Source organism: Cryptomeria japonica, chromosome 9 (assembly GCF_030272615.1).
Source record: "Cryptomeria japonica chromosome 9, Sugi_1.0, whole genome shotgun sequence".
Taxonomy (NCBI): Eukaryota; Viridiplantae; Streptophyta; class Pinopsida; order Cupressales; family Cupressaceae; genus Cryptomeria; species Cryptomeria japonica.
The window spans coordinates 4,812,450-4,825,332 of NC_081413.1; the positions used below are offsets into that span (position 1 = coordinate 4,812,450).

At 32.9% G+C, this 12,883-nt stretch overlaps 1 protein-coding gene across 1 annotated transcript; it reads left to right on the top strand.

Annotated features, from left to right (window-relative positions):
• The first annotated feature begins 1,921 nt into the window (after positions 1–1,921).
• LOC131050110 (chloroplast processing peptidase) lies at positions 1,922–12,016 on the top strand. The gene is made up of 6 exons (XM_057984267.2): positions 1,922–2,995; positions 4,155–4,223; positions 4,343–4,411; positions 8,100–8,186; positions 10,707–10,774; positions 11,045–12,016. The coding sequence occupies exons 1-6, from the start codon at positions 2,252–2,254 to the stop codon at positions 11,214–11,216; spliced, it is 1,209 nt and encodes a 402-aa protein (XP_057840250.2). The 5' UTR covers positions 1,922–2,251; the 3' UTR covers positions 11,217–12,016.
• Positions 12,017–12,883: the final 867 nt, after the last annotated feature.

Below are 12,883 nucleotides of genomic sequence, written 5' to 3' on the forward strand. Positions count from 1 at the left end.
TTGTGAAGGAAAAAAATTCTTAATATTAATTTAAACTATTTAAAATAATGCTTATAATTATACAAATTTCAATATAAACTAATCTATGATAGTTTTAAATGAGGAAGTAAAATATAATATTATGTGTATTTTAAATTAGTGTAAATATATAAATTTATTTAATTAAAAATGTGCAAAGACATCTAACAATTGATATCTCCATCCATTCATCCATCCATCAATACATACATAACACGTAAAAGAAACTTTTTTTTTTTTACATTATCATATTTAATAACAATTCTTATGCTAAATGAATATGTGTATGTGTACACAAAACTTATCTTTCTTTACATTATTATATTTAATAAGAAAATCTTGTATTAAATGAAATATAAAACTTTTTATTTATTTTTGGACAAATTTCTATATCAAAGTAAAATGAAAATCTTTTACATGTTACAAATATGTATGCCATTATCATATGTATGCTTTAAAAAGTTCATATATAAGATAGTAGCATTTGCAACTACATGTAAGAAATTAATTAAAAAGAAATAAAATTTAACATCAATAAATTTATTTAATAATTAAACTTATAGTAAATTTAATTTGAATCAATTTAACCTTAATAATTTTATAGAAAATTATAAATTTATCTTTAAAAATTTGATTTAAAATTTTTAAAACCCCATTTCTAAAATAATAATCATTAAATCATACCCTCAATTATATCTTAACACTAATTGATCTCTACCCTTAACCATGATTCTAATTGTACTCTAATTGAACCTCATGCTTAATTAAACTCGACTGTAATTATAAACTACTAATAAATTGTAACCCTACTTGAATGATAATTAAATACCAACTCTAACCCTAATTAAAACCAAACTATAACTAAACCACAATGGGTACCCTTAAATCCTAAGTCAAATTGAACCCTAGGTAAAGTTAAAAGTAAAGCTTGGGGTTAAATTTAAAGTTTGAGTTCAAAGAGTGTTAGGATCAAGGTTAGCGTTAAGGTTCATTTAGGGTTAGAAATAGAGTTTAATTATAGTTAGCAATTATTTTCTCTCACATATTTAATATAGTTTTTTAATATGTATAGGTAAATGTAAAACTCTCTTGAATTTTCCCACAATACATAGAATTTTAATGACATCCACGAGATTTTAATATATAGGTAAATGTAAAAATCTTGTGATTTTTTCCACAACATATGGAACTAATCAAAGAATCTTTGTCGGGTGAATGAATGAAAGAATTTAATGACGTTAGTGATCTAAACAAGTGAGAACTTCAAAAAATAAATTTTTAATGATGTCCAAGAGACAAAATGATGATCTAAAGAACTCCCAACTTACAAGAAATTTTTTTAACGAATCTAGTGAATTTTCCCACAATATATGAAACTAATCAAAGAATCTTTGTCGGATGAATGAATGAATTTTAATGACGTCAGTAATGTAAAGAACCGAAAACTCAGAAAAAATATATAATGTTCAAGGGACAAAACGAGAACCAAACAGTGAGTGATCCAGAACTATTCTTTAAAACTTAGAATAAAGAATTTCATTAAGTCTACTAGACCAAACAATGATCTAAAAAAAATTGAGAACTTAAAATTCTTCCACAAGATCAAATGATGATCTAAACAATTGAAAACTTAAAATCACAATTTCAGATTTATCTATATCAACTCTAGCACAAATTAAAATAGAGATAACATTGACTAGCTGCTTGAAATATTAAATGGAATCCATAGTGAGATGCAGCTTCGCGGAAATGAAATGGAGTATATTGAAGTGCAAGAAACAACAATAATAGAAAAATAAGAAACCGGGAGGAAGTTGGAATTAACCGAAACAACGTCGAATTAACGTGAAATAAATCCAAATGAAATTCACTACTGCCTTTAAAATCCGAATTCAACTCTCAGACGGCTCACTACAATTTTGCTCTAAGCCGGAGAGATAAGAGAGCTGTGGCTGCTCTGAATCTCTGCAAAACTTTCACGTTGCCGAGAGTTTTGCTAAAGTTTTGAACCCAATTGCCTTTTTTGTGAAATTCTAATTCATTTTTTGGTCAAATTTGTTTGAGGGCTCTCTGACCGGAAGAACAAGGAGACCCAATTCACAGATTTAGAAAAGGATTTGGCGATAAATTATTTATCAATGGCGTGCTAAACTCTGGCTACACTGGCACTGTATTGCTAGGCCCAAACAAAACACTGTATCGATTGTTCAACTTGATTAGCAAATACACAGGTATGGCCGTTCAATTGACTATAACTTGCCCTGCTGCCTGGGTCGCTGCCTCTCTATCCGGTGCATGCGGATTCCAGCAGAAGGGCGGGGCTAATTTATCTTATTCCCGTGATAAAAGGTGCAATTCATACAAATGCTTCTGGACAAGGAAAGCAGCGGCGGTTTTGAGGGAGTGCAAGCTCCATTACTGCCCTTCATGGAAGTCAGAGTCACAGAATTCGGGGGCTTCTTTTGTTCAGGGGCAGCTAAAAGCTTCCACAAATAACTACATCAAAAGAGGGGTTTCAAGGGTTTTTACATCAGATTCTAGGGTGTCTATGGTTGGGGTTTGTGGAATTTCCTCGATGGGGGGAGCCTCTATGTTCAAGGTCAACACTTCACCCATCTTGCCGTTTCTACAGGGCATGAAGTGGCTTCCCTGCAGCGAATATTTTCAGGGTTCTGTGAGAAAACGGAATACTGCAAGGAATAGCCTCAGTAACGAGGATCATGGGGGAGGGGATGTAGAAACCAAACCTCTGCTGGAAAATGAAGCACCCAAGCTTTCAAAAGGCGCAAAGAAAAGTAGTGAGAAAATCAGGTGGCTGCCTGATTGGGTACAGTTCAGCGCTGACGATGCCAAGACTGTTATAGCAGCGGTTGTTATTTCGGTGATTTTCAGGTCGTTTATAGCAGAGCCCAGATTCATTCCTTCCTTGTCTATGTATCCCACCTTCGATGTCGGAGACCGGATTGTTGCAGAAAAGGTACTTTTTAACTAGTGGGCTAATTAACCTCTGGAAGCTTATTTATTTAATGGTGAAATTCTCTAAAGCATTGGGCACTTCTTACAATGGTAGAATTCTCTAAAGCATTGGGCACTTCCTACGCCTACTTTAAAAAAAGTTGGTTACATCTATTAATTTTGACAGTGTATTTTTAGCTTTTGTATATAAATATGCTTTTTACATTCTTGAATTTTTCAGAACTCAAATTTTGCAATGCTTGGTTATCTCTGGGCAACGTTATTAGCTGCGATTAACTCTTAGCGGGAAGTGCTTGGATTACGTTCTTAAGGTTTGTTTTGGGTAGGCTTGGATTACATCTTAGGTTTGTTTTGGGTATGCATGAATCATCTTTCTAAGGTTTGTTGTGGGTAGACTTGGATAAATTTTTGAAGATTTGTTTTGGGTAAGCCTGTATTATTACGTTCTTAACATTTGTTTTGAGTAGTTTTGGATTGTGTTTATAAGGTTCATTTGTTTTGAGTAGGTTTGGATTATGTTGACAAGGTTTATTTTGGATAGTCTTGAATAATCTACTGAAGGTTTGTCCATCATGCTTATAAGGTTTGGTTTGGTTTGGATAGGCTTGTGGATCACTTTTGTAAGGTTTGTTTTGGACAGGTTTGGAATCAAGTTCTTTAAGTTTTGTTTTCTTAAGGTTCTTTTAAGTTTTGTTTTTTTAAGGTTTGGAGCGCCGTCTTAAGGATTGTTTTGGGTAAGGTTTGGATAATGTTCTTATGATTTGTTTTGGGTAAGCGTGGATCAGGTTCTTAATTCCGCTTGTTGTTCTGTGGGTTGCTTGAAATTTATTGTTTGGCTATAAGCTCCAAATTGAGACTGAAACATCCCACACATAAATGCCTTAAACGATAATTGAATGCCAGATAACCTATGCCTTTGGACATTCCAAATTTTGTGTTGGTCCTTAAACTTTTTAGTCGTTACACGTGGTTGAATTTGGATAAAGGTAAAGAAAGATTTTTTGTGCTTCTAGATTGTGCAACATCTGATAATTTTTTTAGTCTTATGTAAAAAGGAACAAAGGCAATCATTTCCTGCTTTATGTTCCTCTGAGCATTAAAATGATTTTTGAAGACCATCGCTAAATATTATAGATTTTGCTGTATCTTCAATGTTGCAGCTCTCTTATTATTTTAGAAAGCCAGAGGTGGCTGATATAGTGATCTTCAAGGCTCCCCCAGCTTTGCAGGTAATATTTTGTTTTCTTTGGGGGCCTTTGATTGCCATGTGTACTTTTTTTTGTGAATTTGAGTAAATTTCCCGATTGAATAATTTTAGTTATCCTTGTGATTTCAATTCTCTCTGCAGGAGAAAGGATACACTTCCGGTGATGTTTTTATTAAAAGAATTGTAGCAAAATCGGGAGATATTGTTGAAGTAAGTCTATTAGCATTGCCAAATTTAGAAAAACTAATTATGCATCATCATTATTTCTTTTTTTTGTTCGTGCAATTCTTATTTTGGCACTTATTTGTGTAGCATGTATTATAACATCTCTAGCGTTTATTATTCGCTTAAAATCATGCTATAGCTTTGTTATTGTTTAGATTGTAAATGTGAGCATATTCTATGAAGATGAAGAATGAAGAACACAAATCTTATTTTGTCCCTTTTTTTAACCTTGAGTACCATGCTCTTCTACTTAGCAGGTGGTGGCACCCTTAGTTCTTCTTCAGCTCTTCCTACATTCAGTTGTATAGAATCACTTATATCATGCAAACCGTACAGTGTGCGATAAATATAATATGATTGAGAAATTCACTGATATCATTTTTATTAGAATATTTAATTATATTTTAGTCACTTATATTTAGTTCCTTGTTTAATGGGCATTTAGCTTTTTAGTTAATTAGCTTTTAAGCTTTATTTAGCATTTAGCTTTTTTTTTTTAATTAATTAGCTTTTAAGCTTAATTTAGCTTTTAGCTCTTTAATCTTTTACTTTAACGTTATGTTCTAATTATAGAACATCGTCTTGTAGCCTCTATATATACGTGTGTATATCGTTCAATGTAATCATCCGATTATTGAATCATTCATTTAATTTATTTTTCATGGTATTAGAGCGGGTCGATGGGATTCTTTAAAGTTTGGCGAATTTTTTAATAAAAAATTCATGCCCTTCTTTCTGGAATATTTTCCAGATTTTTTTTAATTGTTTTTAAAAAAAAAAACGATTTTGCTTTTTTGAAGGCTTTTTTAGGGTTTTGAGGGTTTCTGGTTCGTGGGCAAATTTCTTTGTGCTGGGCATCAGTTCATGTTTTTTTAGAGTTTTGGAGATTTTTCTTTTTAATTATTAGGAGGTATGACTTTGTCCCTAGGTTCAAAATGAAATCTAGGAAAATCTTGATTAGAGTCTAAGGTTTAATATTCTGTTATATGTAAGTAACCTTGGTGTGATGCAATAAAAAGGGAGGTTAGATAGATATGCTGATTCTTATATGCAACAAGTATGAATCAATTTATAATAAATTTAGTTCATCATATATTCATATGTTTTAATGTCCTACATGTCTTATAATTCATTCGTTATTCTTCATCCATATAAAGTTATAAATATATATCACATATCTCTCACACTTCCTTATCCTCACATTTATTTATTTCATATTATTGTACACTATTCCACACTCATATCTCGCACTTCCCTTCTTTATATAGCCTCTTTATGCCTTTTCATAATGCCTTTCCATCACATCCTTTTATAATAACTCTTAATCATGTTATTTTCATGAATTTGCCTTTTTTTCTATAATATTTTACTCTTTTGTAGCTTATTTAGGCATATTATAGGTTTTCTAAGTCTATTTAAGTGGTATATAATGGATATATGGGTTTAGAAATGACCCAAGTGACATTTGTGGTGCCTTACAGCCCTATCTTGCCAACATTTTCTCTAGGCCTAAAACATTGTCTTGGCCTCGAGACAACTTAATGAAACCACTTTTATCCTACATGATTACCTTTCTTTCTTTGTAGCAATCCTATTTGTTTTTGTGACATGTTTCCATGGTAATCTTACCCTTATTGTTTACCTCTTCTTTTCAGCAGCATCCCCTTGGCATGCTTAGCAACACTCACCTTGGTGCTCTCTATCTCTACTCAAACATGTAACTTTTTCTTGATTGCTATCATTCTTTCACATAAGAATAGCTATGCTTGCAGTACCTCTTAAACATATATGTTATTTTTTTCCAATTAGGTCTATCAATCCATCCACACTTTGTTTTTATACATTGCTTTTTCCATTTTTTATTCCAACACATTTTTTCAAAATGATCCTTTAGTTCATAAATACTACAAGGATGAAGATCTCAACATATTTTTTTAGCATGTCCTTTTCTATAACAATGAGAACATTATGTTTCTTGAATAAATTTGTTAGAACTTGGTGTACTTGTAACATCATCTTCTTTTCCATTTCTAGGTACTTCATTGTTTGTTAAATAGGCTTTTTATAAACTGTTCTTATATATCCTATTCATCCCATTTTCTTAAAATCAACATTATTTGGAGAATATCCTTTGGCATTATCATCATAACTATCAAGACTTGTAGATTCAAAATCATCATTATCTTCAACCTTATACTTTTTATCAGAAGAAGTTTTAGCCATATCATATTTGTCAAATGATTCATTAAACGAAAAATACAAATCATTTGTATCACGAGGTATTACATAGTGTAGGCTTATACCTTAGGCATTGATTTTCCTTTTGACATGTTGCAAGCAATTTTGATCCAATTGATTATTTTCTTCTTTCAATTTTAATACATCATCCTTCTCTAAACATTTTTCTTCTTCAATCATGTTCATCTTATTTTCCACACCTTCTATCAGCTTATTAGCCAACTCAATAAGTGAATTCAAATTTTCTTGTAGTTCCTCATTGTGTATTTTAAGTTCCATTGATTCTTGTTCAAGATTATTATATTCACAAAATAATTCATATTGCTCCTTTTCTGACTCCTTTATCCTTGCTATAAATTCTAAACTACACCTTTTAATTGTCATCAATTCTTCTTCGAAAATATCTCTTGCAAGGTAAGGCAGCTGAGCATAGTCTGATACTTCTGGGAAATGCAACAGGTGAAGAAGTGTAACCCATTTATTAAAATGTGCTAATTGTATGGTGATGATCATTTGAAAATTTTGCATTGTAAGACTCATTAGGATAATCATGCAATGTGACAAATTTAATAATGCAAAAATAGATCTACCTTTAAATAAAGCATAAAAGCTCCCTGTTGATGTATGCCATAATTTTTTGAGTACCTGGAACTAAGTTAATTTCTGTTGGAATGCAGTCTAGGTATAGATTCAATTCATAGCTATAAGTGGCAAGCTGTACAACATAGGCCAGGAATCCATCTGTTTATAAATTCAAAAAATCTGCCCAGTTCTTGAACGGCATTGTAAAGTACTTGATCTTGGTTGGTGGGAACCCCTTTTGATAGAAGGCTGTGGGTTGCTGCAACTTCTCAAAACAGGGAAATCAAAATTTCAATGTGAATCATTTGGGAAATTTGAGTTATGTTTTAAAATTGAGAAAGCAGTCCCTTCTTCCAGGGAATATGAGTGTCTTTTGCAATTAAGAAAGGAATTTCAACGAGTGATCGTCTCATGGGAGGGTGTTCATCAGAGGCTTTTACAAGGAGCATTCAAATATCGAGGAGATGAGAATGGAAGGCCCTTTTTTTAGAATATATGGAGTCTCTGTTTTATAGGCTGGAAATGATTTAGGGAGTTCTTTGATTTAGTTATATAAATTTCTGACTAGGTTATACTTTTTTGCTTTTATAAAACTAAGCAACCTTGACATTCTCACACCTTACATAAAATCTGAAAGGCGAAAGTGTGTCAAAATATTGCAACTTTGGCTGCCCAAAATCTTTTCATCGATAACTTGTCAATAAGTTAAATTTCTGTAACTGTATTGCTTGTTTGGCCGCTTTTCTGTGGTATGCATCCTATAAAGATCTATTATTATGTTAAAACTTGCAACACCTCTTTTGTTTTGAGTCATTATTCTCATATTGCTCTTTTGTTCTTATTTCCAACGCAGGTTCGCAATGGCAAGCTAGTGGTCAATGGTGCTGTCCAAAATGAAGATTTTATCCTTGAGCCACCTGCATACGAGATGCGTCCGGTGGTATTGTCTTTGTGCTATCTCACTTTTCATTTCTGAACTTTGAAGGGAAAGGAAAAATGCTCTTGAGCTGAGTGGAGGCAATTGTAGATGAATTTTTTCTTTGTGTGCTCTTAGATTATGATCCTTCTTTTGGATAGTGAAAAATTTAATTGATTTTTTAATTTTTCTTTAAATTACATAGTTCGTGTATGTGTCTGTCACTCTTTCATAGTGTTTCAAAAATTACAATTTCTAAGAAATGGATTGGGATGAAGTTTTTTGAGGAACCTGATTTTGACTTGCAGAGAGCACTTTTAACATTGCTGAGGAGCTGTGATTTACATGTTTTGTTTGTGGCGTACTTCTAAAATGTCACGTGATGCTTTATGTTGTATGGAATGTATGCCATCAGCTGAGCTATTGCCTTACCATTCATTCATGCTGTAGATTTAACACATATAACCAGGGGTAACTTACATGGCACCATGACCATGAATCCATCCTTGGAGGATTTTATTTTCATCGGGTAAAATGTTATTGATAGCTAGGTTGAACAGTTGGAGACAGGTGGTTAGTTTTATGTTTTATCATTGTTGGAGAAATAATTCACTTATTTCTCGTACTCCTCTCTGATTGACTATTCCTTCTATTGATGATATTTGTGTAGCATTCACAAAATGTTTGGAAACAGCTATGGAATTATGATATTGCTATCAGGATTTAATTGTGTATTTTTTGAGTCAAATTCATTGACCCATGTTTCATGAGTAGTGGTTCACAAGAACCCATCTCTAATGAGAATGAACGGTACATTTAGCATTTATTGTATCGAGGTGATGCTCATAGAGGTGAAGCATTGGGCCTTTCTGGGAGGTCATCCATCCCAGTACTACTCCAACTCAAGCGTGCTTAAGCATGGAGTTTCCTCCAAGTTTAAGCGCATTTAGCCTGCTACCCCATTTGCAAAACCTTCAGCAAGTGTTGTGCCTTATGAAACATTCATTATAGAACCCTTTTAGCTCATTGATTGCTAACTAGAAGATATTTTCCACAGCAAGTCAAATTATGATATTGCTACCAGAATTCAACTCTGTAGTTTTTGAGTTTGCTACCAGAATTTGACTCTGTAGTTTTTGAGTCAAACTCATTGACCCATGTTTCATGAGTAGTGGTTGACATGAACCCATCTATCATGAGAATGAATGGTATACGTACTGGTCATGATTGACTGTTCCTTGATGACATTTGTGTAACATTTATAAAAAGTTTGAAAACAGTTATCGAATTATGAAACCTCAATACTGGTCATGATTGACTATTCCTTGATGACATTTGTGTAGCATTCACAATTTTTTTGAAAAATAGCTATTGAATTATGAAACCTCAACGCTGGTCATGAGAATGAATGGTATACGTACTGGTCATGATTGACTGTTCCTTGATGACATTTGTGTAACATTTATAAAAAGTTTGAAAACAGTTATTGGATTATGAAACCTCAATACTGGTCATGATTGACTATTCCTTGACGACATTTGTGTAGCATTCGCAATTTTTTTGAAAAACAGCTATTGAATTATGAAACCTCAACGCTGGTCATGGAAGGATTCAATGGATTTGTAGTCATTCATATAGACAGTGTCAATGCATATGCAGTCCCGTTGAAGGGAACAATGCTTAGAGTGGTCCCCTCTAAACCTAAAGCATTATGGAGGTTTCTAGAATGACTTTCTTCCCCTATGAAGATTTTGAATTCTAGCTTAGTATGCTTATTGGAAATATGTCTTTAAATATGATTATATGGGATAGCTTAAGTCTTATATTTGTTATCGAAGGATATTTGAATTGGAGTCTAAATATAGCCTTTACTGTGAAGCTGGGCATACTTGTAATTTTTGGTAGCAGCATTTCTCGGGGTGATTACTTTGATGATACCTTTGTCCTATTTAGAAGTTAAATGGGTTCTTGACAGCAAAAGCCATGGTCATCTTTCCTTAAGCTGTTTAAATGTCATTTCTTAATGATGGCTACCCTGGGTCAAACTCCCTAACAGGCATATGGGGCTCTGATTCCCCTTGGTTTATAATCTAGGACATTTGCGTTTAATGCCACTTTTACTTTAAGGGAACAGATGTTATGTCTAAATTGTAGGCATTTATGTGATTGCATTGTGGAGGGTGATTCAATTCGAAATGGGTGAGCTGCTGAAGTTTCTTGTTTCTTTATCAATATAATATCTTCGAGTTGAATTTGAGCTCATTATCAGCAACTAGTTTCTCTTACTGGTCTACCATATTTTTATTTATATCTCATGTATTTTAAAATTTAAATGAGATGCTTTGGGAGTTGATATTATATTTATATCAATATAATACGTTTGCAGTCTTTGATTTCATTTTAACTAGTTATTGTTTGCATTTAGTAGTACTTTGACTAAGAAACTTTTCTGGAATGTTGTCGAGAAGAGTTGCAAATAACCACAACTATTGTAAATTTGTGATGATATGTTGCTAAAGAAGATAAATATTTCTATCTATGCAGATTGTCCCTGAAGGCTATGTTTTTGTAATGGGTGACAACCGCAACAACAGCTACGACTCTCATGTTTGGTATGTTCTCATGCTATATAAGTTTAACTCATCTCTCCAATGAAATTAATTAATTTTTCCATGTTAAGGTGCCTTTTATCTGTCAATCTCTATTTTGCCACATCCCATATTTATCAAATATAGTGCTAGAAGTTGCAACAACTAATTTAGTTTGTAAAGTCTTGCAAAATTTCTTTTCTTTCAATTCTCATTCATCGCTTCTTTCTCATTGAGGATCAGGATGTGCGACTCCAAACTGTTTTTTCAATATTATTTCCTTTTATCTTTCAGGGGGCCGCTTCCTGTGAAGAATATCCTGGGAAGATCTGTACTCCGCTACTGGCCTCCAACTAGAATTGGAAGCACTGTTTATGAAACTGGGACAACTGCATTGCCAGATGAGAGGGTAGCAATGACAATTGCTCTATCAGATGGCAGAGTAGCAGTTAATTCTGCGAAATAATTTTTTTATAGATTGATTTTACTTGAAGTCTTTCTGAATCATATTTAACTGGGAAAAAGAATCAGTGGATGGTGTTGGACTTTAAAGTTTTGATGAAACAAAAAATTGCATGGTCTTCATGGTGCTGTTCAATAGCGACATTACTGTATGTGGCTGACTTCACTTGATGTGAAGGTATTTAGTTTATCCATTCCAGATGGATTCACGGTATATGGTGGATGGCAAGTCAGATTATTTTGTTAAGGAATCACCCTGAAATACCCCTCTACGAATATGAATATTTGGAAGTAAATCTTTACATGTGCTGTCACTTGCCAAATTTTGAATTTTGTAAACCTCATGTTGCTGAACTTGAGGTTACCACAAATTTTTGTGGCTGCTGTTTGGCGAAAACACGTCAAAGCAGATTCAAACAAATTTGATGGTGATTGATGCTGAAGAAGATGCTTTTTATTGGTTTAACTGATTGTTTTACTTATTTCAGGTGAAACATGATATTTCTGTGGCATGGTTATCCAGAATTCTTTCACCAAAACTGTTGTAGATCACATAGATTGCATTCCGGTATTGGATTTGAGCAACATATTTTTCTTATTTGGACCAAGTTCAGGGGGAACTACTTTTCTGCTTCAATGATTAGATGCAGAGCTTTACTTGTATGTGGCTTTTTCTTGCCATTCAAATTAAGCAATTGCATTTGAACACTCCAAGAGTATACCTATTGGACGAGAATATTGAAAAAAAATTGAACTATTATTTACCAAACATGCAAATATGGTGAAACTATATTTTTTTTTTGAGATCGTGGATTGTGGACTGCTAAGAAATATAGTTTTGTAAATTAACTATTTGCATCTTTTTATTTTTATTTATTTCATGAGAACCATCTTGATATGTGTATAGCAGGAACAATGATATCTAAGTTGCTTTTGAATTTGACTCTCTGAATTTTTTAATGCAAAAAGTACACAATCAAATTCAGAAGCAACTAAGATATTAGCATGGATTGTGGAAATCTTAATAGGAACAATAATTCTGTCACATCTTAGTTGTTTCTGGATTTGTTTGTGTGATTTTTTTGATGCAAAAAAGTACACAATCAAATTCAGAAGCAACTAAGATATTAGCATGATTTGTGGAAATCTGATAATAGGAACAATAATTCTGTCACCAAAAACTGGTTACATTTGGATATTGGGTTTAAGCAATTTTGTAAGTGAAACATTTTTCTGATTTCAGGAATTATTTTTTCCTTGTAGGAGAATTTACTTTTTCCTGATTTCAGTATCTATTTTTTTCTTGTAGGGAAATTTTTCAATGTCAGTAGGTTTTCACAATCCATTAGTCTGTTTGTGTATGCTTTTGGATTTGATTGTGTGAGTTTTTTTGCATCAACGTTTCGGATCACTCCTGATCCATCATCAGGACGATGGTAGAAATCCATCATCAGGATACTATCATCCTGATGATGGATCACAGAATGATACTAAATGTTGATGCAAAAAAACTCACATAATCAAATCCAGAAGCATACACACACAAATTTTCGTCTTGCAATTCAAATTACACTATAACATTGTTTTGATTTATAGACACAAATTTTTGTCTTGCAATTCAAATTACACAATGATATTGCTTTGGTTTATATTTCCGTGGCATGGATATCC

Bases quoted from the DNA above. Each gene is read 5' to 3' on its own strand.
- LOC131050110 (XM_057984267.2), top strand. From the start codon at position 2,252: ATGGCCGTTCAATTGACTATAACTTGCCCTGCTGCCTGGGTCGCTGCC. The intron at 8,187-10,706 runs GTATTGTCTTTG...CTATCTATGCAG, and splicing joins CATACGAGATGCGTCCGGTG to ATTGTCCCTGAAGGCTATGT. The intron at 10,775-11,044 runs GTATGTTCTCAT...TTTATCTTTCAG, and splicing joins AGCTACGACTCTCATGTTTG to GGGGCCGCTTCCTGTGAAGA.